The 24,166-nt window shown below is 41.8% G+C and overlaps 1 protein-coding gene across 3 annotated transcripts in view; it reads left to right on the plus strand.

Moving 5' to 3' along the window:
* Window positions 1-24,166, plus strand: part of FMN1 (formin 1) — a 339,089-nt gene that overhangs the window by 277,104 nt on the left and 37,819 nt on the right. For all 3 annotated transcript variants that reach the window (XM_057306184.1, XM_057306185.1, XM_026480077.4), the window contains 2 exons: window positions 18,341-18,392; window positions 23,161-23,310. In XM_057306184.1, the coding sequence (XP_057162167.1) occupies window positions 18,341-18,392; window positions 23,161-23,310 (202 nt within the window). The remainder of the gene's footprint in view (window positions 1-18,340; window positions 18,393-23,160; window positions 23,311-24,166) is intronic.

The following is a 24,166-nucleotide window of genomic DNA, read 5'->3' on the forward strand; positions in this document are numbered from 1 at the left end:
TATGATTATTGATAGCCCCACATCATAACTTGCAATAATAATAGTGAGATTGCTACTTTAGCATTTTATTTGGTTTTAAAAACCTAGGAAAACATACGTGATCTGTTTTATCATCATACATCTGTGGGGAGAGAAATGCAACACTTTGAATTTTGAAATGTAAGCAGTTCCTTAGAATTATACCCTTGGGGGAGTCGTACTTTGCAGAGGCAGCACCTTTGGCCACACCCTGGAGTTGACAACTATAATAGGAAGTATTCACTTCTGAGACAGGGCCACAAAAGGGGCTCTTGGGTGGGAGAGACAGAGTGCTGTCTTGGGTAGCTGATGCTATCTTGGGATATGAAGGAGTATCCTGCCTCGTGAAATACTCTGCCCCTCCTCTGCATTCCCCCCAAACAGCTAGAATATAAGCTGCAGCATGATATCCCACTCCTGTGTCTAATGGTGAGATTCAAGTACAAAGACTGGCTCGCCAGCCAGGATCAACAACTGAGGAAAGTCGATAAACTCAACAAGCAGAGCTTACACCTGAGAAAATACACTTGTAGGCAGAGCAGATCTTTAGAACATGTATTTTATAATCTCAGAGAATTATAAGAGACCACCACTCCATATGAAAGAACCCAGTGGAGAACATAGAAATGAAAATTTTGGATGATAATTTTTTTTTAAATCAACAAATGCACAGAATAGTAAAATAGACATCACTGAAAAAAAATTAGTGAATTCAGGGGCGCCTGGGTGGCACAGCGGTTGGGCGTCTGCCTTCGGCTCAGGGCGTGATCCCGGCATTGTGGGGTCGGGCCCCACATCAGGCTCTTCCGCTGTGGGCCTGCTTCTTCCTCTCCCACTCCCCCTGCTTGTGTTCCCTCTCTCGCTGGCTGTCTCTATCACTGTCAAATAAATAAATAAAATCTTTAAAAAAAAAAAATTAGTGAATTCAAAGATAGATCAAGTCAAATGGGGCGCCTGGGTAGCTCAGTCGTTAAGCGTCTGCCTTTGGCTCAGGGCATGATCCCAGGGTCCTGGGATTGAGCCCCGCATTGGGTTCCCTGCTCTGCTGGGAGCCTGCTTCTTCCTCTCCCACTACCCCCGCCTGTGTTCCCTCTCTCGCTGGCTGTGTCTCTCTCTGTCAAATAAATAAATAAAATCTTAAAAAAAAAAAAAAAAAGATCAAGTCAAAGGAATCTTCTAGAATATAGCATGAAGAGAAGCATGGAGAAATGCTGAGATACAAAAACTGTATTTAGAAATATAGTCTATTTAATCCAACATCCACTTAATACAAGAAAGGAAGCAATACTCAAACCATATGAGATTACTTCCTAGAAATGAAGAGAAAGACATTGCATCTTTTATTGAAAGAGCTTCTCAAGTACCAAACGATAAACGCACATGTGTCCGTAGTCTTAACTCTTTATAATCAAATTTGAGAAACAAGGATTTGGAAAAACTCTGAGAGCAAAATAACAGACTTCTCAGCAGCAACACTGGTTGCAAGAAAACAATGGAGCATTAAATGGAAAATTCCGAAGGAACGTATTTTTCAGGCTGGAATTCTACATTTAGTCAAACCATCATGAAAATGAAAGGGAAAAGTGAATTCTGTTGAGACACACAGAGTGTAGGAAGTTGATTATGCATAAATACTCTCTCGAGGTTGTACTCCTCCAATAGGAAAATGAATCCAGGAGGGAGTAGACTAGCAAAATGTGTAATGAGCAAATGAATTCATAAAGTAATGCTTAAATATTAGTCATTAAGGACATTTTTTTTTATAATCTGGAAGTACATTTGCAGATGATAGCAACACGAATGTGGCATGGAATGTGGCCCTGAGATTTGGCCGGGGGTAGGAGGAAGAGGGGAGAAGCAGGCCGTTTTATGTTGCTCAGAGTTAAGGGATAGAGCTATAATTAACCTTAGATACTCTTAGCAGCACAGGTGTTTGTGTTACGGGTGTTGAAACTTAAACGTAGTCACCAATCAGAAAGTTAAAATTAGAGGGGCGCCTGGGTGGCACAGCGGTTAAGCATCTGCCTTCTGCTCAGGGCGTGATCCTGGCGTTCTGGGATCGAGCCCCACATCAGGCTCCTCCGCTATGAGCCTGCTTCTTCCTCTCCCACTCCCCCTGCTTGTGTTCCCTCTCTCGCTGGCTGTCTCTATCTCTGTCAAATAAATAAATAAAATCTTTAAAAAAAAAAAAAAAGAAAGTTAAAATTATCATTGTCAAACCAGTAAAGGAAAAATGAAGCAAAGGCAATTGGTGGAGCCAACAAAAGTCAGGAAAGGGGGAAGGGAAATAGCTAGAAAGCCTGGTAAATAAAAGTGAAAAAATAAATACGAGGGAGATCTATCCAAATATATCTGTAATCATGATAAACACGAATGGGTCAACTAGATCCAGAGACAGAAAGCCCTTGCCAGGGCAAAATGACAGGAAAAGAAAGAACATGTTTAAATGTGACACAGGACAAGACAGAGCTGCCATTATTTGCATACTCTGAGTATCTTCTAGAACATCCAGCCTGTTTGAATCGTGCTTATCCATCCCCCCCCAAAAAAAGAGTCCTACCCCACACAATACCAAATGATTCATGACCTAAATATAAAAAGCCAAAAGGCAAAGAGGAAAAAATGTATGTATGCACGTGTGTATATATGAGACATAAAGGAAGTATTTATTGACTACTTCAAAATTAAATTTTTAAATGAAAGATACTGTAAACTAAGTTAAAAGACAAGCAAAAACATGGGGGAAAATATTTGCAATATAGGCAGTAAGGATTTGTACCAAAATATATGTGATTGGCAAAAATTACAGAGTTTGGTATTATCAGTTATTGGCTGTGAGGAATAGAAAATGCAACTCTCAGTGTGGAGAACTATTTGACAGTCTCAACTAAAAGTAAAGCCATGCATCCTTGATGAGCAAGCAAGCATACTTCCATATGTCTGACTCAGAGAAACCTTGTGCCTTTGCTCAGGGACACTCAGGAGAAGTTCTGGAAGGTTATACCTCACACAGCTAACAGTGAGGCTTGGGAGAGGATGAGGATGTGTGTTGGGGAAGGCAGATGGTGGGGTGCAGAGGGCCACTGACCAAGGCTTTCTCTATAATGTTTCATAGTTTTACAAGAAGAATGTATATTACCTAAAGTAATTAAAAGTTAACTTTTCAAAATCTTTAAGAGCGGACGTTTTATTTTCAGTTTTGCAGTTTTCAGAATCAAAGGCTCTCCCCCAGCATTACAAGAAAAAGTAGCTTGTCTCGTCCTACGGAGTTCCAGGTTGGGCCCAAGGTTTATGTAATCATGAATCTCTGTCACAATGTTCACTCGCTACATAGGAAGAATTTTTAGATGAAGTTTAAATACACCCTTCGCTTTGTCTTGATGGATTTTGGTTGGAAATCGTCTGCTTTTATCTTTAGGCATATCAATTTTAAGGGTTTAAATATCTGTAATTCTGTTGTTAACACTGATGTGGTTGGATTTAATTTAGCTCACCATTTGGGATGGTGAAATCTTAAAACGTACATCAAAGGCAGATTTTTCTTCCCAGTCCTGTTTCAGGTCTGCAGAAAATAGCGGGTTATGCACTTAAGTTTTTAACTTCATTATATAAGTGGCATTAAACCAGCCATAAAATAATTGCCAATGATAACAGCATTGTTTCCCTGAGCTTTTATTCATGACTCTGAGTCATTTTTTCTCCTCAGAATGAGAAGTGTATTTTTTGGTTTGTGTTTTAAAACGAGGTTGTAAATACCCAACTTTTGACGATATTTTTCTTCTGCTTTGGCTTTTTTTTTTTTTTCTGTCATTATATTTCTTTAGGAAACTTCTTTAAATTTTTTTTAAGGGAAGGACCAAAGCTAGCAAAGAAACAGATGTATCCCATATAAAATATGCAATAAATCTTGTCCCGCAAATTCTTTGCTCTGAACTTTCTGACAGAAACTGTCAAATATCCACTTTAATTCAGGTATAAAATGTTCACTCCGTGTCATGGCGCCAACAGCCATATGCCACAATGAAGTTAGTGACCCGCCATAAAAACAGCAGCATAAGCACCTTTGCAAAGGTGCAAGTCATCGTGGGTGAGAACGAGCCATATAAATCCATGGGGAATTAATCTCGGCTTTGCTACTCTCCCGCTGCGCATTTACAATGCAGGAGTAGTAATACTTTTAAAAGGAGAGAGACTAAGAGAGCGTGCACCTAATGAGCCTGTGGGAGGGGAGAAGGTGGTGCATGGATCAGAAAGCAATAGCTTCTCCTCCCCCTCGGCGGGGCTCTGGAATCCCCTTGAAGACGGCGGGTCCCGGCCGGACTTGACCATGCGGGGCGGTGCTTGAGCTCGGATCATGTGAAACCAATCTCCCCGAAGCGCCATCCCAAGAAATGACTTCAGCTTCATAAATCATCGTTATCATCCCACAGGAGGAGGGAATGCTATGGTTTTTCTCCAATAAAACATTTCAAGCCTCTGGTTTCAGGAGCTTTTTTCTTTTCTTTTCTTTTCTTTTCTTTTCTTTTTTCTTTTCTTTTCTTTTTTCTTTTTCTTTTCTTTTTCTTTTCTTTCTCCGTTCTGAAATCTGCTTTATGCCATTTGCACAATTGGCTTCAAGTTCTCGCCTGAAGGAGACAGTGGCACTTCTCCAGTCTGCCTAATATTTGAACGTTTCCTCCTTCTCAGATTTTAAGGGAGATCTATTTCCTACTGAGGGGGGTGTGTGTGTGTATGTTACATATTCAGAGACCTCACACTTGCTTCCAAGCATATACTGACCCTCCATATTTTTTCCTGTTAAGGGTATTTTCTTTATCTTGTATTTGCCAAATACAGAACAGATATGTTAGGTTTAAGTATACTGGAAAGAAATTTTAGCTTATTTTGCATCACAGGAGGTGATTTTAATACTTGCGGCCATCTAAAACATTTCTAAGCTACAGAAAGCAGAAGACTGAAGGGTAAAGCAACAGATCATTCCCAAGTTGAATCAAAAGATAAAACTCTGCTTTAATTGTATTTGATAATACCTTAATAGTCCTTCATAACCAAACATTTTTCTCCTACAAGAGCTTACTGAAGAAACATTGTCAGAAAATTGTTTTGAAATGCTTTCTTGGGTTTCTAGAAAATTGTTTTATTTGAATAAGTTTCATACCCACTTTGAAAGAAAGGCTTGTTTTTCAACAATTATTTTCAGTCATTACCAATTAAATGATAAATGATAAATTGGCTTTACAGGTATTCATTTAAAAGTTGACCTATGCTTTGACGCATTAAATGAAAAAGCAAGAAACTGAATTATATGTTCAGTATGACCTCGACTGTATAAAACAGCACAAATGGCTTTGTGATTATAAACATACACCTACGTTTATGGAAATGAGTCAAAATATTAGCAGAGGCCATTACATAAGAAAGCCTTCTGCACTAGGTTTATGTTCTTTAGTTTTTTTTCCCCTCAGATATCCATATGTTCTACAATGAGGAGTTATTTTAAAATTGGGGGGAAATCATAAAGATTCAATAAAAGGGGAATGACAATTACGGTTGAAAGGTGACTCCAGGGGTGCCACCTCAAATTCTATTAAACTCACCATCAGCACGTTTACCCCAGCAGACTGAGAAGCACTGTGTGGTCAGTTTTAAAACCAAACCTCATTTCTTTGTCTCTTTTTACTGACTCCGATAACGATCGCTTGTGCTAATAGTCCTTCTGCATAACTTCTACTGGCAGAGCAAAATAAATGTGCTGTCATGTGGGAAATATCTTCTGCAGTGTCCTCTTTGGGAATGCCAGTTCTCCCAGTACTTTTCTTGCTTGGACGTCTCTCTGGAGAAACAAACTATCATCACCTTCCCTGCTCTCGGTAGCATCACAACTATTGAAGTTAGGGTAATTCTTTGGTACCATTTCTAGCAGACCAGTTTAAATCCCCAGCCACGAAAAAGTCTTGACCCTAAGAAAGAAAATGAGATACAGTATTTTGATATTCAAAGCAATAACAGCTATCAGGATGGTGAGAATTTTGTCAGTTTTTCAGTCGCCCTGTAAATCTGGTTTCCCAAGTACACGTAGCCTTTCCCAGGGTTCTAAAAGAAGACTGGTTTAAGGATAGCAATGGCCATTCTGTGATGACTTATGGACATTCTAGTGGTCCATTTCTTTTCATGATTCAATATCTGAATACTGATTTTTCCAAAGGGAGAGTTTCAATTTTTGAACAAATGTCTTATGCTACAAAGATGTAAGTGGTTTAGTATAAATAAATCTAGATGAAGAGGAACTCTCCTTTGTAAAGGTATGGGTGCCATGTATTGTTTTATCTGATATATCAATATGGCTTTTTTTTCCCTCTCTTCATTTTTGATTACTTAAAGTCAATCTTAATCGGTTAAGCTCTCTGACCAGGCATAACAGCTTTTATCTGTGTTTTCATCTTTATGATGTGATTAAAATCATTCTTCAGATCGTATATATTTCTGAACAATTCATTAAAATATGTGGGATGGTTACTTTATAGAAATTGTAAAATTTACATTTGTGTATATGGGTGTATAAGACATAAATAAAGGGCTTTGGGACTTTAATGTAGGTCGTTAGGCCTTTAAATTTAACTTATTCATTCAAAGGCTTCTTTCTCCATCTATGACTTCTCTAATTTTCTAGACTAAGATGATATAAGAGTTTTATAGTTTTTAAGCAGGATCATTGTAAAGAATAACAATGAGGTATAATGAAAACTATACTAAGGGCACAAGTTCTTTTTGCCGCCAAACTACTTATAAGACCTTAGGCAAGTCACTTACTTTCAGTGAGTGCTTCCAAATGCCATCAGTTATTTCTTTTTCTGATTATATGAAATGCTGCTGATTCTTCAAAAAACAATTAAAAGCATGTAAAAAACAAAAAGCCTATCAACCAGAGAGGCAAAAATAGCAACTGTGATATTTTGGTTTATTACTTTCTGGTATTTTTAATAGGTACATAATTTATTTCTGTGGTATACATTTTAACATAATTTCGGTCACACCATATTTCCTGCTCTGTATTCTGAGTTTTATCACGTATAACTGCCACAGTATTTCTCCATGATATCCTTTGAAAACCCGATTTGTGGGATATGTGGACCTAGTGCATTTGCTTCAGGTCTCAGGGAGTTTACTGTAGGGACAGACACATCACTAAAGGAAGAACAGGATACTCAACTACCCAAGACCAGTCTCAGGGGAGCCCAAGAAAAGTTGCACAAGCAAACATCACTGGACAACTGAGAACTGTTGTGGTGGTGGTGGTCATGATTGCAGTAATTGGCATTTACTGAGTTAACGTGCCAAGTGCAATGGCTGAGCACCTTACAAACATCTCATTTAATTATTACAACAGCTATCTAACACAGATCCTATTATTACCTCCATTTATAGATTAGCAAACTCAGTGTTAGGCAAGTGACACAACTTGCCCAAGCTGGAAAGTAATGGAGCGATTCGAAGCTTTGCTTCCACTACTGTCCACAATGTAGAACTCTGGTATGAGTGGGAAAGGCTAAATGATCTGTGCAAATCCCTTAGCACATTACCTGACACACACCGAGTACTCAGCAAATGTTCATCCTCATCTTCATCATCGCCACCACGACCATCAGTCTGATTCTTCCAGCCAATTGTATTAAACTGCTTCATCAGCAGCTGATCGGCCAGTGGATTGACTGCCCTCAGATCCCATTAGCTGTGACTGGTGGCCTGAAGGGATCACAGTTCCGTACACTGTCCTAGTATCATAAAATCCAATATTTATGTATTCAGTCCCCTACTATTGACGTTCGCTCACTTATAAGCCATAGCATGAGAGGCTTACACTGTGTAATTTCTTAGGTTTCTTCCAGCTAGTTCTCAGCTATAAGGTTTCATTTTATCCGGTATACAGATGGACAGGTCGAGATATGAAGAATCAAGTGATGGCTCTCAATAACGGACAGTCATCAGAGGCAGTTATTGGAACCCCAAAGAAGCCCGTTGGTGCCCATTTTTTCCCATCTGTTAATACAGTGCTTAAAGAAATCAAGTGCTGAAATTCTATGAAATAAAAGAAGAGGCCCTTGCTTTTGAAGAGCACTACTTTAAATCAGAAAGAAAAATGAGCATGGAGCCTGTTACCACATTGCTCACGAGCTTGCTTACAAATTCAAACTAACAGCTGCTTTTGTAGTCAATTCTCATCAATCAACGAAGCAAAAAATTACTTATTTAGAAACTCTAAGTTTGTAGTCTTGAATGCTAAGCATTTTGAATACAATTTTTTTAAAAAGCAGAGTCCATGCCTTCCAGAAATTATACAACTTTAGGCTAGTGCTAATATCAAGATAGGACAGAGTCGTTTGGTAAAGGAGAACTTCTTCCATTGTTAATATACCTGCAACTTATTCCCAAATGGTTATTTAGAGTCTTGGACTCAGAACAGCATTGTCTTTGAAATGTCATCAAGGTTCTTGATGAAACAAAATGGGGACAGCCCTCTTATAAATCTAGCTTCTTTGCAATTCCTAAGACTTTCTAAATGATGATTCATTTGGTGTCTTTTCCCTGAATGATGAGACTACAGAATTCACTATCCCTACATAACCCTTGAAAAAATGCTAAAGCATCGTGGAAGGGATGAGCCTTCCCATTGGGAATGAGATGGCAGGGAGACATGATAGACACTGCAGGAAACGGGAGTTATGTATGTTCTGTAAGTGAAAATTATATTTTATGTTTGTTTAGAAGTATTTGTGAAGAAATAACTCCAAGTAAAAGCATTTTTTTCAAAAGAGATGTCACTTCTATTAATGCTGATAAGTTAAAGGTATATATGGGCCTACAAGATGAGATAACATGGAGAATTTCAGGCCCTGGTTGAGAATGCAACCACCTGACTCCCATTAATGTTAATGAGCCTCTCACTGGATCATTCTAAAATTTTACCCCCATGGTCTGCTTTAAAGCATCAAGAGTCAGGAAATTTAGAATGAAAGCTGAAATTCCATCTTGGCACTTTTCTCTCTGATGTATATACTCCTATGAAAAATGTGCAGTATATTGCAGCTTCAAAATACCACCTAACCATTTGAGAATTCTAGAGGAAAATATAAGCTGTTGGGGAGCAGCAGGGGGCATTGGAAATACTGCATTATGAGCCAAGAGACCTGGATACAGAAAAAGTCATTTCATCATCTTGGGTGTTCACTTTCTCATGTCTATGACATTAAATTGTTGGACTAGGTTATGGTTAAGTTACAGATTATACTGTGTGATGAATTTTCTCAAGTAATTGTATCTGTATCATCTCTATGCCAAAAAAAAATTGCTGTGTACAGATAATTGTACAGAGCTGAAGGACTTCAGTTGGACTCTAGAGAAGCAGAGGACAGAAGATCATAGACTATCAACGGCTAACTAAATGGTTGCCTTTAAGAGGATTGAGCAGAATTCCTCATTCAGTCTAAAGATCGAATGTTATGTCCATCTTGTGAGTGGTTAAAAACTTACCTGTGGGGGCAAAAGTCTCATCTAAGGGGAAACTATATTGGAGGGAAAAAAAGTTGAAAGCTTTTGCAGTGGGTTGACTTGTGAACTGTGGATAACTTTATTTCATTTAGAATCCAGTTACACTCTTAGTCCGATTACCTTCGAGAATTAAAAATGGATAAAATGTTTACTTTTGCAAGAATTACTATAGAGAACGAACCAGAGGCATAATCCGATGAGCACTTGGAATTATATAGTGATCTCTGAAACTATACTCCTCACCTACACAAATAATTACTACAGTCATCCCAGAATATAAAAGAATCATTAGTTCTTTTCACTGTAGAACCAGGGAGATTTTTCTAATCCAAATTATTATACCAATAAGATATTTTATGAGGTATTTGAATATTATGCCTGGGTTTCGAAATATAAAAATGTAAATGACATAAGATCATAAGCCACTTGTAAGCTTGACTGCATCAAGACTCAGGGTTTTCAGCCATTTATGAGAGAATCAAGCCCTGTTGCCCTAAGGCCATCCTTGTGTGTAAGGAACTGACATCCATCTAGAATGGTGCTACTTCTCTACATACGAGGTGGGGGAGACTGAGAGAATAGTTGTTCAAATCGCCTTCCGCATTCTGCAGTTCAGATGAAGAAACTTTCTGAGAAAAGCCCCAGGTGCCCAAGTTAGATGATACTAGTATTTACTTTTTCTTTGATGCCTGTAAAAAATATTCAGTTCGGTTTATAAAGACAACTGAAAATGGCAGATAAAAATGGTGAAAAAGATGAGATCTGGAAAGTCTGATTGAACACAGGAGGATTCTGACTCAAACATCAGCCCAAGGGTTGGATTAAATGACTTTTAAGACTCCTTGTATCTGGGTTCCTTTGATTTTGTGACTCTAAAGGCAGCTTCAAAGTCTTTTGATACAATGTCTTTTGCTAAGTACTTTCATCAAAAGCCTGAGTTTTCTACTCCACTTTAGCCTTAGGTGACCTGGAAATCAAATGATACCCAGATACTGGGAACCCTGATAGCAGGCCTTCACCCAGCCTCACGCCAATTTACGCAGAAATTCTCACAGATGGCCCCTTACGCTCTTCAGCTTTACCATCCAAATGGTATTTGCAAATGTGAAGTCTATGACAGACCAGAAATGATCCTCCTTCTAATTTAGCTGCACCCAGGAGAACTTGATAAAACGAGAAGTCTAGATAGGAGGATAGCACCCTTCACAGGCAAGCCTACAAGAGGAGAAATGTAAATATAAGACCCCTCCCCCATAACTCAGTGGTTCCACCTACGAATATTCTCCCCCCTCAAATGTTAAAAAGTCATCCCTCTTTCCGGTGTCAGTGTGCTGTTGCCTCTGCTGGTGAAAGCATTCTTTCCTCCTGGAAAGTGCGTGACAGGGTGATTTTCTAAGAAGTGAAAAATGACTGCCATGTTCGCATCAGACGGATAGCGCGAGAAGTGGAGTGCGGTCCCTTTGTTTCCCTGTTAGCATCCCCTGGCTCCTCTATTTGTAGAGCGGCAATAAAAACAGCTTCTTTACTGTGCGTCCTGTTGGTTTATACCAACCACATCAGGTCCATAAACCATGGCATATTAAAGTGTAATAGACTGTGTAAAGAATACTGGGAAGATAGTCCAACCTTTATCCCTTGCCCTCATTCCATACTTTACTACCCCCCAGATGGATATCCGTAAATATGACTTAATTATGTTTGGCATAAAACCCCCACTTTCTGTGAAGAGTGACGTCCTTCTTCAGCCACTTTCTATGCATGAATACCACCCTCTAAAGGATAAAACCTTGAATAGTTTGGTACATTTAAAGGACAAGTGTTGTTCATAGTCCGAATACTTTCTGGAAGTGGCATTTATAAAACTTTACATTTTTAAGATCTGGATGAAAATCAGTACTCTCTCACTGTTTGATTCTACGCGACTCCCTTCTATGTTGTTGAAAAAAGAAAACAAAGATTAGAAATTGCCATGGCAGGAAATGGGCTCTGATCCCCCGGGGTGGGGGGGCAGGTAGTGAGCAGGGACTGTGATCTGCTGGTGTGGGTCCCTTGCTTTCCATGATTCACCTGTCAAGTGAGTGGAGTACCTACGAGGCGTTAAAGTTGAGAGACATGGATTTTGAAATTCCATTATGACATAGATTTTGGTTGCTCCCCTCAAGAAGCACCAAGTCTAGCAGGAAAAGCAGACTGCCAGCAAATGATGTCAGTACTGCGGCCCACATACGTGAACACAGTGTTGCGGGATCTGCGCGGAAAGAGCCGCTCACCACTCAGTGAAGGAAAGGCCCTCGTGGAGGTCTTCATGAAAGACGTAACGTTTTAAAGCTTGGTTTTTGAAGGAAGAAGAGACATTTACCATGGGGGTGTTTGGAAAGGAGAAGGCAGAGAGGAGGAGGAATTCAGAGCAGAAGAAGCAGTGTCCCTAAAAGTAAGGTACAAGAAAAACAGGTTGAGTGGCGGGAACAGCACGAAGTCCCCCTGCCAGGAGCGTGGCACGAGCTGTGGGGAGTAGCAGGAGCCAGGCTGTGAAGGGCTGACTGCGCAATGTGAGCGTACTTCATCCTGGATTGAGCCGAAGCTAATGAGCACATAAGCACAGCAGTGGCGTCGTCCAGTTTGCCTTTTAAGTTGGCAGTTCAGGTGCAAGGCAGAGAACCGGGTTTCCTGTGCCGTGCAAGGAGCCCGCCACAGGTCACAGACCCTAGCGGTTAGAGAATATCAGCTCTCAGAAAACTACCTTTTTAAAGTAGACCCCAACATCATTATCTTTCACTTAGTATATGAGAGGTGGTTCAGGTAACCAGGTCAAAGATTGAGAACTCAATGACGGTTAAGTGAAAAAAAATCATAAGCACCTCACACCTACCCCCTTGACTCCCAGGTAAATTCGCAAAATTATAAATCAGTTTCTGTCTTTCTTTCCTGAGGATTAAATAAGACAGAAATGGGATGACACAGCAAATAAAATGACTTTAGGTCTGACATAGGAAACAGCCTCCTGGAGACGAGCCTTGGGCGACATGGTATGGACATCGGCTTTGTGAGTGAAATGGGAGAACAGTGAGGATCTGACCCAGAAACGATCACAAGCAAAATTATCCTCTACTGAGGGTGGTTGTAGACATTCTTAAGAAAGAAAGGAACGTTTGCTTGAAATTTTGTATTACTCATTCCAAAGTCAGACAGCTGGAATAATGACTACTACTGTTTGCTTCTAGCCAATCAAATAATAAATGGCTGCCATTTTTGAGTGCCTAGGGTACATTAGTCACTATGTTAACCTCTCGTGTTCGGTACCTCCAAGGGTCACAACCACCTTGCAGGCTAGATCTTATCATTCCAGTTTTATGGGCAAGGCTCAGAGGAGTTAGGTGACTTCCCCAAGGTCTTTCAGTTAATGAGTGACAGGGCACACATTCAACCCAGACCCGCCTGACATAAAGCCCAACTTCTTTCCACTATGCTACACCACATTTAACTTGGTCAAAATAGCCATCCCACTGGAAGCTTGAACCGCCAGCAGTCTCAGTAGGACATGGAGCCATCAGAGGTCTGACTTGCAGAGATTCTGATTCAAGCAAGCATTGGTCCCTTTTCATGTAGCCTTCATATTTCAGTGCACCTAGGTATTACCATCTTCATTTTGCAGAGATGGAAACTGAAATGTGCGACTTGCCCATGACACTTCAGTGCAGAGTTGGGCTTGAAAGTTGGAATTTAACTATGCTGAGTTCTGCCTCAGTCAGTTGGCCACAGTACTGAGGAGTTTCACACTGGTTCTTATGGGATGACTTTATGATAACCAATGAGACAATGTCTATCAAATGAACCAGGACACAAAATTCCAAGGTATTAAAGCTTTACACAAAAGCAAATGGTTTTCACTCAGTAAAGGCTGCATTAAATAAAATCCACATAAACAACTCTTAAAAAAAAAATGCCTTCCAAAGAAGTCGTGTTGCTTTCTCTCCATGACATGGAATTATGAAAAATATTGTTCTTTAAAGGAGAGAGTTGAAGTTTAAGAAAAGCAACCCAGTTCTACCAATGACAGAAAAATTATAGTATGCGTAGGTAGGTCACCAAGCAAACTTGTCACTCACCCTTCTCCATGGCCCTCCAGAAATTCACCATCATCACAGTGTGTCCACAGCCTTGATAAAGAAGTTTGGAAGACAGAATTGACGTGGAGTGAAGCTTCTCATTTTTAGTACTCTGATTTGTTTTCCTTGTTGCTTTTATTATCTTAAAACGTGAGGCTGCCATCATCTAAAGCAACTACTTTATTCCTCTGATTTGGAAAGTCATTATATTTAGCTCATTGCAGGCTATGAGACAGCCTCTTGTGCCAGAAGGAGAAGAGAGAAGGGCAAGGTTGGGGATGCCTGTTTTTTCCCGAGCTCCGCTGGTGCCATGTCTCTATCTGGTAATCCCTGCAAACTGCACTCTTCTAAGAAGCCTACCCAACCCCCACCACACATGTAGTAGGAAACGTAAGCTAAAAAGGAAGCACCTAAATGCTATTGTCCATGGGGCTTTGTAGAATAGACCAAGTAAATCCCACACATGCTTTCAGGGCCACTGCTGGTCAACGCTGTAGGGTAAAGACAGTTTGCGCCTAAGACTCGTCATCTTCCACTTAGACATCGTCTCCCTTTTGGGTGCCTAGTACCCACGTGGCATGCCATGGCTGCCCCGGGCACCCTAATTCAGTAATCCACATAAAGTGTCCTATAGGCAGCCAGCCGTGCTCTGGAAATGTTTTTGCTACCCCTTATCAAAAATCACTTACACTGGATCTCATTCTCTCAGGTTTACTTGCCTGTCTTCCCCAACTAGAATGAAAGTTCTATGGGGACCTTTGCTTTCTTCACTGGGGGGTCCCAAGCACCTAGAATAGGGTCTGGCACATGGAACAAAAGAACAAACCCACCTACGTCATTATGTCGGTTGCTACTAATGGCTTAAGTCAGAGCTTGCAGAACCAGATATGGCCAACAGGAATGTTCCCTTTGTCCTGTAGAGTATTTGGGGGAAAAAAATTAAAGTCGGGACCATTCATTTAAAAACCTTAGCTTCTCTGAAAAAGGTGGAAGATCTGGTCACAATGGCAAGTGCCTTCCCTCCCTTACATGGGCACGGCCTTCCCATTTTTCCTACCACTGCCTGTCGGCTTCCCTACACTGAACCTGTCAGTTCCACTATTGAGAAGCAAGGGATCGAATTTTAGAATATTAGGATTCTTCTACTTGGCCTACAGTTGCCTTATTTGCTGCTGATACTAGAATTTGAGTTTGTGACTCCAGTCTTTCAATGTTTTCCTTCCAGGTAAGTGTTTTTGTTTTGCTTAGAGCATTTTAAAGACTGAAAATGTATAATGACATGGTCAGAAATGTCACACATTTTGAAGGGAGAAATAGTTTAGGCTTGTAGAGCTTCCGTGTCACACCATGGAAGTGGCTGTCTTTTCTGTCTGTACTTAGGCCCTTTGCTTAGGAAAAATTAAGATCTCAGATCTCTAAGTTCTTCTCATTTTCCTGAAGGCCCTTTCCTCCCAAACCCTCAGAAGTTCTGCGGTATGCATTGGGCCTCTTAGTAACACCTCTTTTTACATTTTGAATGCTTGTTTTGGTGTTTTTTTTTTCCAGATAACCACATTTAGAGAGCTATTCCAAAATCTTATTGAATGCTTAATTCCTCGCGGAAAGGGTATTTCTCATCAGTGAGTTCATAGGCAACAACAGCTTGACTACAGCCTACTTACAGCCTGGAAGTCGCCAGTTAGAAACCACCAGGTGAGGGAGAACAGCAAAGGTGCTCCAGGAAGATCACTCAGGCCTCAAAAGAATTTTTCCTTGTGTTTGGCCATGCACATAATTAAGGCTCCCTGGCTACGAACAAGCTCCTTGTTTGTATCACGTTTTGGAGGACTTGGTCACTAGGACAGACACAGGTCACTTCCCTGTGTCTGACTGGCTAAGAGTGAGACTGATACACGGGACCCCTACTAGGAAGCTGGGGGAAATCATACTGCAAAAGATGACCGTAACTATGATTTTACCTAAGATGGTGTCATTGTCAAAGCAGAATCATTTTAATATTTTTAAAAAGTCACTTTGGGGGCGCCTGAGTGGCTCCGTTGGTTGGGCATCTGTCTTCAGCTCAGGTCATGATCTCAGGGTCCTGGGACGGAGCCCTGCATCAGGCTCTCCCCTCAGCGGTGAGTCTGCTTCTTTCTCCCTCTCTTTCTGTGATCTCTCTCACTTTCACCCTCTCTAAAAAAAAAAAAAAAAAAAAAAAGTCATTTTTGTTCATTGACGTTTACTGGACTTTGAGGTAATAGTATACAACTTTAGCCTGACATTCTTGTATAGTCTAGGTTTGTATTCTAAATATCAAATTTTATGTTTAGGGCACCTAGTATCTTTCTTTTTAAGCAACATTTGTCCAATATATGCATTTTTCAGCTAAAATAAGTTATTTAATATATAGGCACTCTTCCCGTATTTAAGGCTCAGCAGAAAAGAAGCCAGATGACGTTACTTCTCTCCTTGAGCTTACGTTCAATTGTCATATAATAAATGCATGAGAAAACAAATAGTCTGCCCGGTAGATAGAGGCTGGGCAGAAAAAAAGGTAACATGTGGAAGTTGAGAGAGTTGGGGGAGGGGACAGCAAGGGGTGATCTTTTATTTAGTGACGTCAGAAAGGGTGGTATTTGAGCTGAGACCTGAATACAGTAAGGGAGCCAGTCGTGCACACACACACACACACACACACACACACACCAGTGTGCACGCTCCGTGTGCTCAAACATCAGCAAGCCGGCAGAGAGACTGGGAGGAAATGAGCATGGGAGAGAGGAAGAGAGGAAGGGATGTCACAGAGGAGCCAGGGAGCAGACTGCAGGGCCTGATGGGACACTGTGAATGTGTTAGAAGTTATATCAGGGGTGACGACAAGCCTTCGGAAGGTTTTGAGCAGGGGAGTAACTTGATAACATTGTCTTAAAACCAGTGACGACATGGTCGGCCTCGTTTGGGATGAGAAGGTGCGGAGCTGGCTTGGCATTTGGGGATCGGCTGACTGAACGTACTGTTTCTGGTTAAGTGGGGCATTTACAGAGACATGAAAATTACCTAAGTTTTGGTTTGCAGCCTGGCACCCGGGTCAGAAGCAGCTCCATGGGGGGCCTACAGTTATCTCAAGAGGAGTGACTTATTTTTCCCTGGGTGTGTCCTGCGTATACATCAGTATACATCTTAATAAACTTTTTTCTCTTGTTAAAAAAAAATAATAAAATAAAATAAGTATATGATGAAGTTGATGATGAGGTACTGATAATACCGTTCGTGTCATTTACTGATCATATATCACGCTCCAAGTGCTTGGTGTGTGTTGTCTCCTTTAGTCTTCATAGCAGCCGTGTGGTGGTGGTCACTGTGGCTATTCCCATAGCACAGAGGAGTCAGTAACCGTGCAGTCGGTCGTGAGCAACTCGACCACAGTCACACAGGTAGTACACGGCAAAGCTAAGCTTAGTAAACAAAATAGTGGCATTTTAAAGTCCTTTAATGTCTTTCATGAAGTATCACGACGTCACAGGCCCTATTAGATATGACCGATTTTCTTTTCCTGTTCATTTTATATCATTGTAGCCTTAAATGAAAGAACTGTTAAGGCTTATATAGATTATGACTTGCCTATTTTTCTAGGCAATTTTAAAGTGAAGAAGTTATTATCATATGTAGTACTATTATCTTCTTTTTTATAATAATATTTTTTATTATGTTAGTCACCATACAGTACATCCCTGTTTTTGACGTGAAGTTTGATGATTCATTAGTTGCGTATAACACCCAGTGCACCATGCAATATGTGCCCTCCTTACTACCCATCACCAGTCTATCCCATTCCCCCACTCCCCTCCCCTCTGAGGCCCTCAGTTTGTTTCTCAGAGTCCATAGTCTCTCATGGTTCATTCCCCCTTCTGTTTACTGCCCCCCCTTTCTTTATCCCTTTCTTCCCCTACCGATCTTCCTACTTCTTGTGTTCCATAAATGAGTGAAACCATATGATAATTGTCTTGAGAGAATGATATGTAAAAGCACCACCCAAAAATGAAACCTCCTAAATAAATAGTTCCTACAGAATACTCTTTCTTAATCTATAAATTCAGAGTTGTATCTCAGTATCATGGATTTTCTTAATAGTCTTAAGTATTTTTTTTTTCAAAGCATTTAAAAACAGCATTCTGAGAAAGGAGACCACAGGCTCCCCCCCCCCAGACTGCCAAAGGAGCCTCTGGGTGTAGAGACAGTGTGTGCAAGGGTTCCAGTGAATTTGATTGAACCCGAGCAGAACTGCTATACATGGTTCTGGATTTCTGATGTGTGGGGAGGTGTGGAGAGAGTGCCAAGTACCTGCCAAGGCTTCAGAGCTGGGGTGACCACATGGACCAATCTGGCCAGGATTGTTCCCATTTATGTTTTTGTCCAGATGTAATTATTAGTTATCACCTTCTTTCACTTTCAAGAGTGTCCCCGTGAGAACAGTAAATTATATGGCCACCATTAGCTCTAGCGATTCTCAAGAAAGCAAGGGTGGGAGGTGTAGCCAGTAGAGAACTATCTCCAGGACATGTGTAGGGGCCACCAACCCCTGCGTTCAGAATGATTTTGAGAACGCATGGGTGTGATCCCAGTTAGAAGATGACACAGAAGATATGATGAAAGAAAATGCTGTTTTAATAATAATTATCTCTCTTTCACAGCCAAAAAAGAGCATAAAATGGAAGAAAGTCACTTGGAGAATGCACAGAAAAGGTAAGTGGCTCTGACGTGGCCTCAGTCCTTTCTTTGGCTAGCTGTTTCTTTGGCTAGCTGTTCCTTTTTATGCTTGTTATTAAGTGCAGTCATATTGCTATGCAACCATCACCACCGTCTCCATCTTCAGAACTAACGCATCTCCAAATGGAACTCTGTACCCATTAAACCATAACCCCCCCATTCTCCTCCCTCACCCCAGCTCCTGGCAACCATTATTCTACTTCCTGTCTCTGTGACTTCGACTACTTTAGATACCTCCCATAAGTGGAATCAATACAGCATTTTTCATTCTATGACTGGCTTATTTTACTTAGCATGATGTCTGACTAGCTATTCTTTTGGCCCCATTGGTTGAGACTATGCATCCATGAGCAGTAAGATTCCACCAGGAGCTGAAGGGAAAGCACTATGACAGGACTCGGCGATATTTCTCCTCAAAGAGCACAGAACCATTCAGAAGTGGCTGGCATGAGTCACGTCATGACACCATCTGCCTCTCCGCCATTTCTCTGCTCCTGAACCACCTGATGGAAGTTAGGAGGAATAATGTGACCCTCCTTAGCATTACAACTAGATTAAACCATTATTGCAAACACCTAAGAGACTTAGGTCTTTCCTCAGCTCAGAGGGTACAGTGAACAAGCAGCAAGTGGGGAGGAGGGACTGACCCCTCTATATGAAAAGTGCCTCAGAAATCGGAAGAGACCTCAGAAGCCTTCTGTTCTACTCCTCACCCACGTCAGGCCTCTGCTTTGCTCTTCTCTCTTAATAGACAGCAGAACGGAACTACCCAGTTCACCCAGTAGTCAGTGGCTCTGGTCCCTGATAGAGGCTTTTGTTTTTGTCAGCTGACCAGGTGAGTCAGCTTGGCTGTGCCTCCACCCTTAAAAGGGTGAGTGAGAATATATGGAGGCGTTCTCATTTTCAGCACAGAGAACCGAAATACATTTTGCTGGTGCCAATTCTAGAAGTACTAGAAAATTAAGTGGGAGGTAGGGGTAGGAAATAGCCGAGAAGGACAACGGGCTTTACAAATGCGTGAGGAGAGGAGGTCATTACATGCAAATGAACGAACTCTAGAAACAAACCATTTCCTCCTGTCTAGCCACGATCGGAGAGTTCTGAAAGCCTACAGGTAGTGTTGTCGGCTCTGCTTCGACGGGAGCCAACATTTGGCCTGCTTCCAGCCGCCAGTCAAATTGAAATGCAGATGAAAGTGAAGTCGAGGCAAATCCTGCATTTTTAAGTGCAGACATTTCTTGAGTCAGGACTGTCAAGCAGGCATGTCCCATCTTTAACCAAAGCGGTCCCGTGATTATGTTTTTAGATTTTCGTGCCCCTTGATTGGCTTATCCCTGCAGTAAGTTTTCCCTTCCTCCGTGTGTAAAATGCATACGTCCGTGTTACAGAAAATAGCATATTCAGAGAGGCCACCCACAAGGGCACCTTGGTGTCAGGCCAAACAGAAATTTGGGTTTCCGAGGTGGATGTCAAATTTCTAATATTTCTCCAAGATTCTGGCTTAAGGAAAAGAGGGCCCACCTCCGAGGGGCCGAAGCTGCTGCTGTGCGTTAGCTATGCTGAGGGGGGTCATAAATTTTGGTTGTCAGCGTTTTCCGTGACTTTGTGGTGAAGGTAGCATAGCTTTCATGTCATACATGAAATATGTTAGACCCCATCTTTAATATAGAAACCACAGTTGTTTGCTTGCAGTTTTTAAGGAGGTTGGTGGTCAGTGTTGCAATATTCGTGTGAAATTTAGTAAATTCTTCTGTTTTATTCTCAAGAGAAACAATTTACTCTGAGGCCACGGCATGTTTGCTTTTCCTAAGCAGTTTCTGGAGGCATGCATGTGAAACAGTAAGGGGACGTGTCCCGCTTTGCCGTCTCAACGCTGTAAAAGTAAAACCACTCACGTTGCTACGGGCTCTTTGATAACGTCATTGTCTGTATTTTAAAATATTTAGCTGAATTAAAAAAATAGGAATCAGATCAGGAATTGGAGCAGAGAGGAAAAAAAGGGAACAGAGCGAAGGAAAGCAGTTTTACGAAACATAATATATGATTAGAAATCAGTCTTCTAAAAGTTGAAAGCTATTTGGGCGTTATGTGCTGACAAACAGAAATTTCAGAAAGCACGATGGCCCCCTTGTCCATTGGAGAGTATTCGCCTGGCTGTTAAATAGCAACAATTTGCAGGAGGACAGAATGTCTAGACCTTAGGAAGCAGGCATACGTTCATATTCTAGCCCTTTTGCCTCTCCTTGAACAAAGGGATAACCTGAAGTCAAATGAGGCACATCCTTTCCGAGTAACTTCCCCCTTGTCAAAGTTGCAGAGTGCCAAAGCCAGGCCACCCCCTGGGATTCTGTCTGCGCTGGTTCTTCTGAAGAGGTTCGCTTGCTTTCTTAGTTTCTAAAACACACAGGGAGAAAAATTGCTGAAATTCGGTATTTCCTCTAGTCTCCGCCCCCTTCGAGGGTTAGCAAGCAAGGCCTCACAAACCCCCAGAGGGAGAGGTGGTGAGGGTGCAAGGTTCACGCCAGTGTAGGTTGGGAAAAGTGAGGCCCCCAGGATGACGACGTGCCTTTCTGAAGCTCTGTGATAACCCGCGTAACAACACTGGCGTGGTGTGAACTGCGCCAGGATTTGCACCATCTGGGTCTCAGGATCTAGACTCCAGGTACTGCCAGGGGTGCTGGGGTGCTCTGTGAGGCACAGTGACTGGAGTGTCGTCCTCTTCACTATATCCCACTGGAAAATAATTTGCTCCTCTGAATACTAATAGGGAAAGACTTTCTTTTCTGTATTAACACACAAGTAAGTATGGTTCTGTATCGAAGGTGACCACAAGGAAGAGAACAATGATGACGATGTGTTCTGCTGGGGGTGCTGCTGGGGGCAACTGTGTCTAAAGTGGACACAGGGGGAAAAAAAAAGCCTGTGTCCATGACCATGAGCAACCGGAGGGTGGAGTAGAGAAAGCATTTCACTGAGAATCAGGGGACCCGAGTGGTAGACCCAGCTCTGCCAACGAATAAAGTCATTCAGTCTTTCCAGGTCTCTGTTTTCTCACCTCTAAAATGAGAACATTGGACGAGTTGGCCTATAAGTCTCTTCCAGTTGTAAGCCCCGTGACCGTATAAAAATTCATGGCCTGTTCCTATCGGTTACATAACCCTCTACTTGTGTATTTCCATGCCACAGTCAATATAATTTTCATTTTAATAATATAAAAGTATATGCCATTGAGCGTACATTTGGTTTTATCCGTGTTATGACTGCCACCGAGTTAGCAGTGGCCTGACATTGCGACTCTCTTCCATTACTGGTTTTGTTCCAAATTATGTATGTTTGGAATTAGAAGAGAGTCCCTTCAGAAATTACTGCAGTTATTGCCTTTCTCCACTTATGCACTTCCAGTCTTTTAATAACTGGGAGCCAAAATTCCCTGGCCAGTAGTTTTAATTTGCATTAAAAACAGATTTATTGTTTACAGAAGCACAAAGAATTTATGGGACTCGGAGCTGCAGCTCCAGCTTGGGTCTCACCTAATCATAGCCATGGAATCAATTAACAGTTCATCTGTGAAATGTGATAAAATCTTATGAGATACATATTGCCCAATAACCGAGAACGAGATGAAAGTATTCTCCATAACAGTGACGGGCCTTCGGGGTTTTACAGTTGCCATTGAAGAGAGCTCCATTAGAAACTCAGGATTCAGGATGGCCGCAAAAAAAAAAAAAAAGGCTGCGTCTGAACAGATGATAGAGCACTGAGTAGTAAACGTGGCCAGCCATTCCTGCTTTGATTAGTTTCCAACACCCTAGAGAAAGGGGCCATTTATTTAAGTGTTCTTGCTCCTGGCAAATGAGCTTGTGAGGCTTTGGGTGGGTGGAGGTTGGGGGTGGGGGACTAAGTGCAGAGCTATAAATTGCTACAAAGCTAACGCCTCCAAGGAGGGCTGCTTGGGAGGCCCCCGCAGTCTGGTGTGCAGGGAGCCTCCACCGGGTAGGTCAGGGGATATGGAACGGTGCCTGGGAATCAACTTTGGAAAACCTGGATCCTTCCCTGACCCGATGAGAGGTCGTCTTTCCAGGATCAAAGATGGTTTTTCACCCAAACCTTGCCCTGCCTTTAGTTCCTATCTCTTTCTAATGCAACGGTGATTTGTATTCTTGTAGTATATCGAGCTTTAAAATGTAACCTTCTTAGAGATCATCTACTCTAAGTCTTATTTTACCCTTGAGAAAACGGGGAGTCTGATGCTGAGTGATTGACCCAAGATCGCAAAGCCAGCGGATGACAGAATAAGGATAGAATAATATCTCGATTTTCCATGAAGCGCTCAACAGATTAATTATTCCCGATGGTCTAACTGACCACTGCTAAGGCTGCAGCATCAATATGTCGTCATTATATGTCCATGTAACCATTAAACGTAAACGAAGAGCTGGTAAATGCTGTGGATTTGAGATGAAGAGCAAACTCCTAGCTTTACCGGCATACCCCCTAGAATTAGACATGCTCATTTTTCTACACGTAAAATGTGACCAGGAGTACCAGATTGAACTTCTTCAAGAAGCGGTTTAAGCAAATAGGTTTTCTGAGGCTTGGGATAAGCCACGGTCACTAGGAGGCTGGGCTTCTGTCTTAGTGAATGAATATGTGAGAAATGCCCCCAGAGTCCCTGACCTGAGGGTGTAGACAGTTTCTTACCCACCCCCCACCTCACTCTGTTTTTTCCCCCTACCTGTTGCAGTTTTGAAACAACAGTAGGATATTTTGGGATGAAGCCAAAGTCTGGTGAGAAGGAGATCACACCCAACTATGTGTTTATGGTGTGGTACGAGTTCTGCAGTGACTTCAAGACCATTTGGAAGCGGGAGAGTAAAACTATATCGAAAGAAAGGTAAGGTTCTAATGGAGTCATCAATACCCCCTTCAGGAGTGGAGGAAACTGCCTTGTCAAACCTCACCAAGGGAGCGCATTTCACACGCATCAGGATTTTCTTTCAGATCAAGTGGACATTGAGGAAAGATTATTGCCTCGGGGCTCACGGGGAGATCCGGGGGAGGCGCGCTGTCCACACACGCAGATAGCTCACGTGATCTGATAAGTTACACTTTCTTAACCCCTTCCAATTACTAGCTAGTAAATGAAAGCGGAGCTGTGCTAATTTGCAACAGATTGCTTCTCTGTGTATTTTCACATTGGCCCAGGCTAAATGAGGCAGCCTTGCTGTCGCAGACAGTACAGACAAATAAAAGTGAATGCTTTTCCCATTAATATACTGAACTTGCATCAAAAGGAAATCTCGGAGACTCGGGCCACACTTAACACAGTGTTGAAGCCCCGCTCTGGATTTACAGCGCCACTTCTGACTCCTCGTATCCTGCTGAGGACATCAAACTGCTTGCCGCTCAGCCTCACTGCAGCCTCCTGATTTTATTAGTTGGGGGTAGAAGAAAAATCTCGACTCTGAATATAGGGAGAGAGAGAGAGAGAGTTCATTCTGCTAAGAAAGAGACTGAATTTTGGCCCCGCTTATCAGAACAAGAGCATTTCTGCTTGATCACTGTTTTGATCAGGTCGCCACTGTTCTACGAAGGGTGTCGTGCATTTAAACTTCAAAAAGGTCTCGCTGTCCCACTGCTGTAGAACAGATGGATGGGAGTGTCATTCGAAGCAGGGTAGGAGACAGAACGCTTCCACAAGTCAAGGGAGGCGGTTTATCTAACTGGAGCACCGCATCTCGCTAAACATG

Source organism: Ursus arctos, unplaced genomic scaffold, assembly GCF_023065955.2.
Source record: "Ursus arctos isolate Adak ecotype North America unplaced genomic scaffold, UrsArc2.0 scaffold_36, whole genome shotgun sequence".
NCBI lineage: Eukaryota > Metazoa > Chordata > Mammalia > Carnivora > Ursidae > Ursus > Ursus arctos.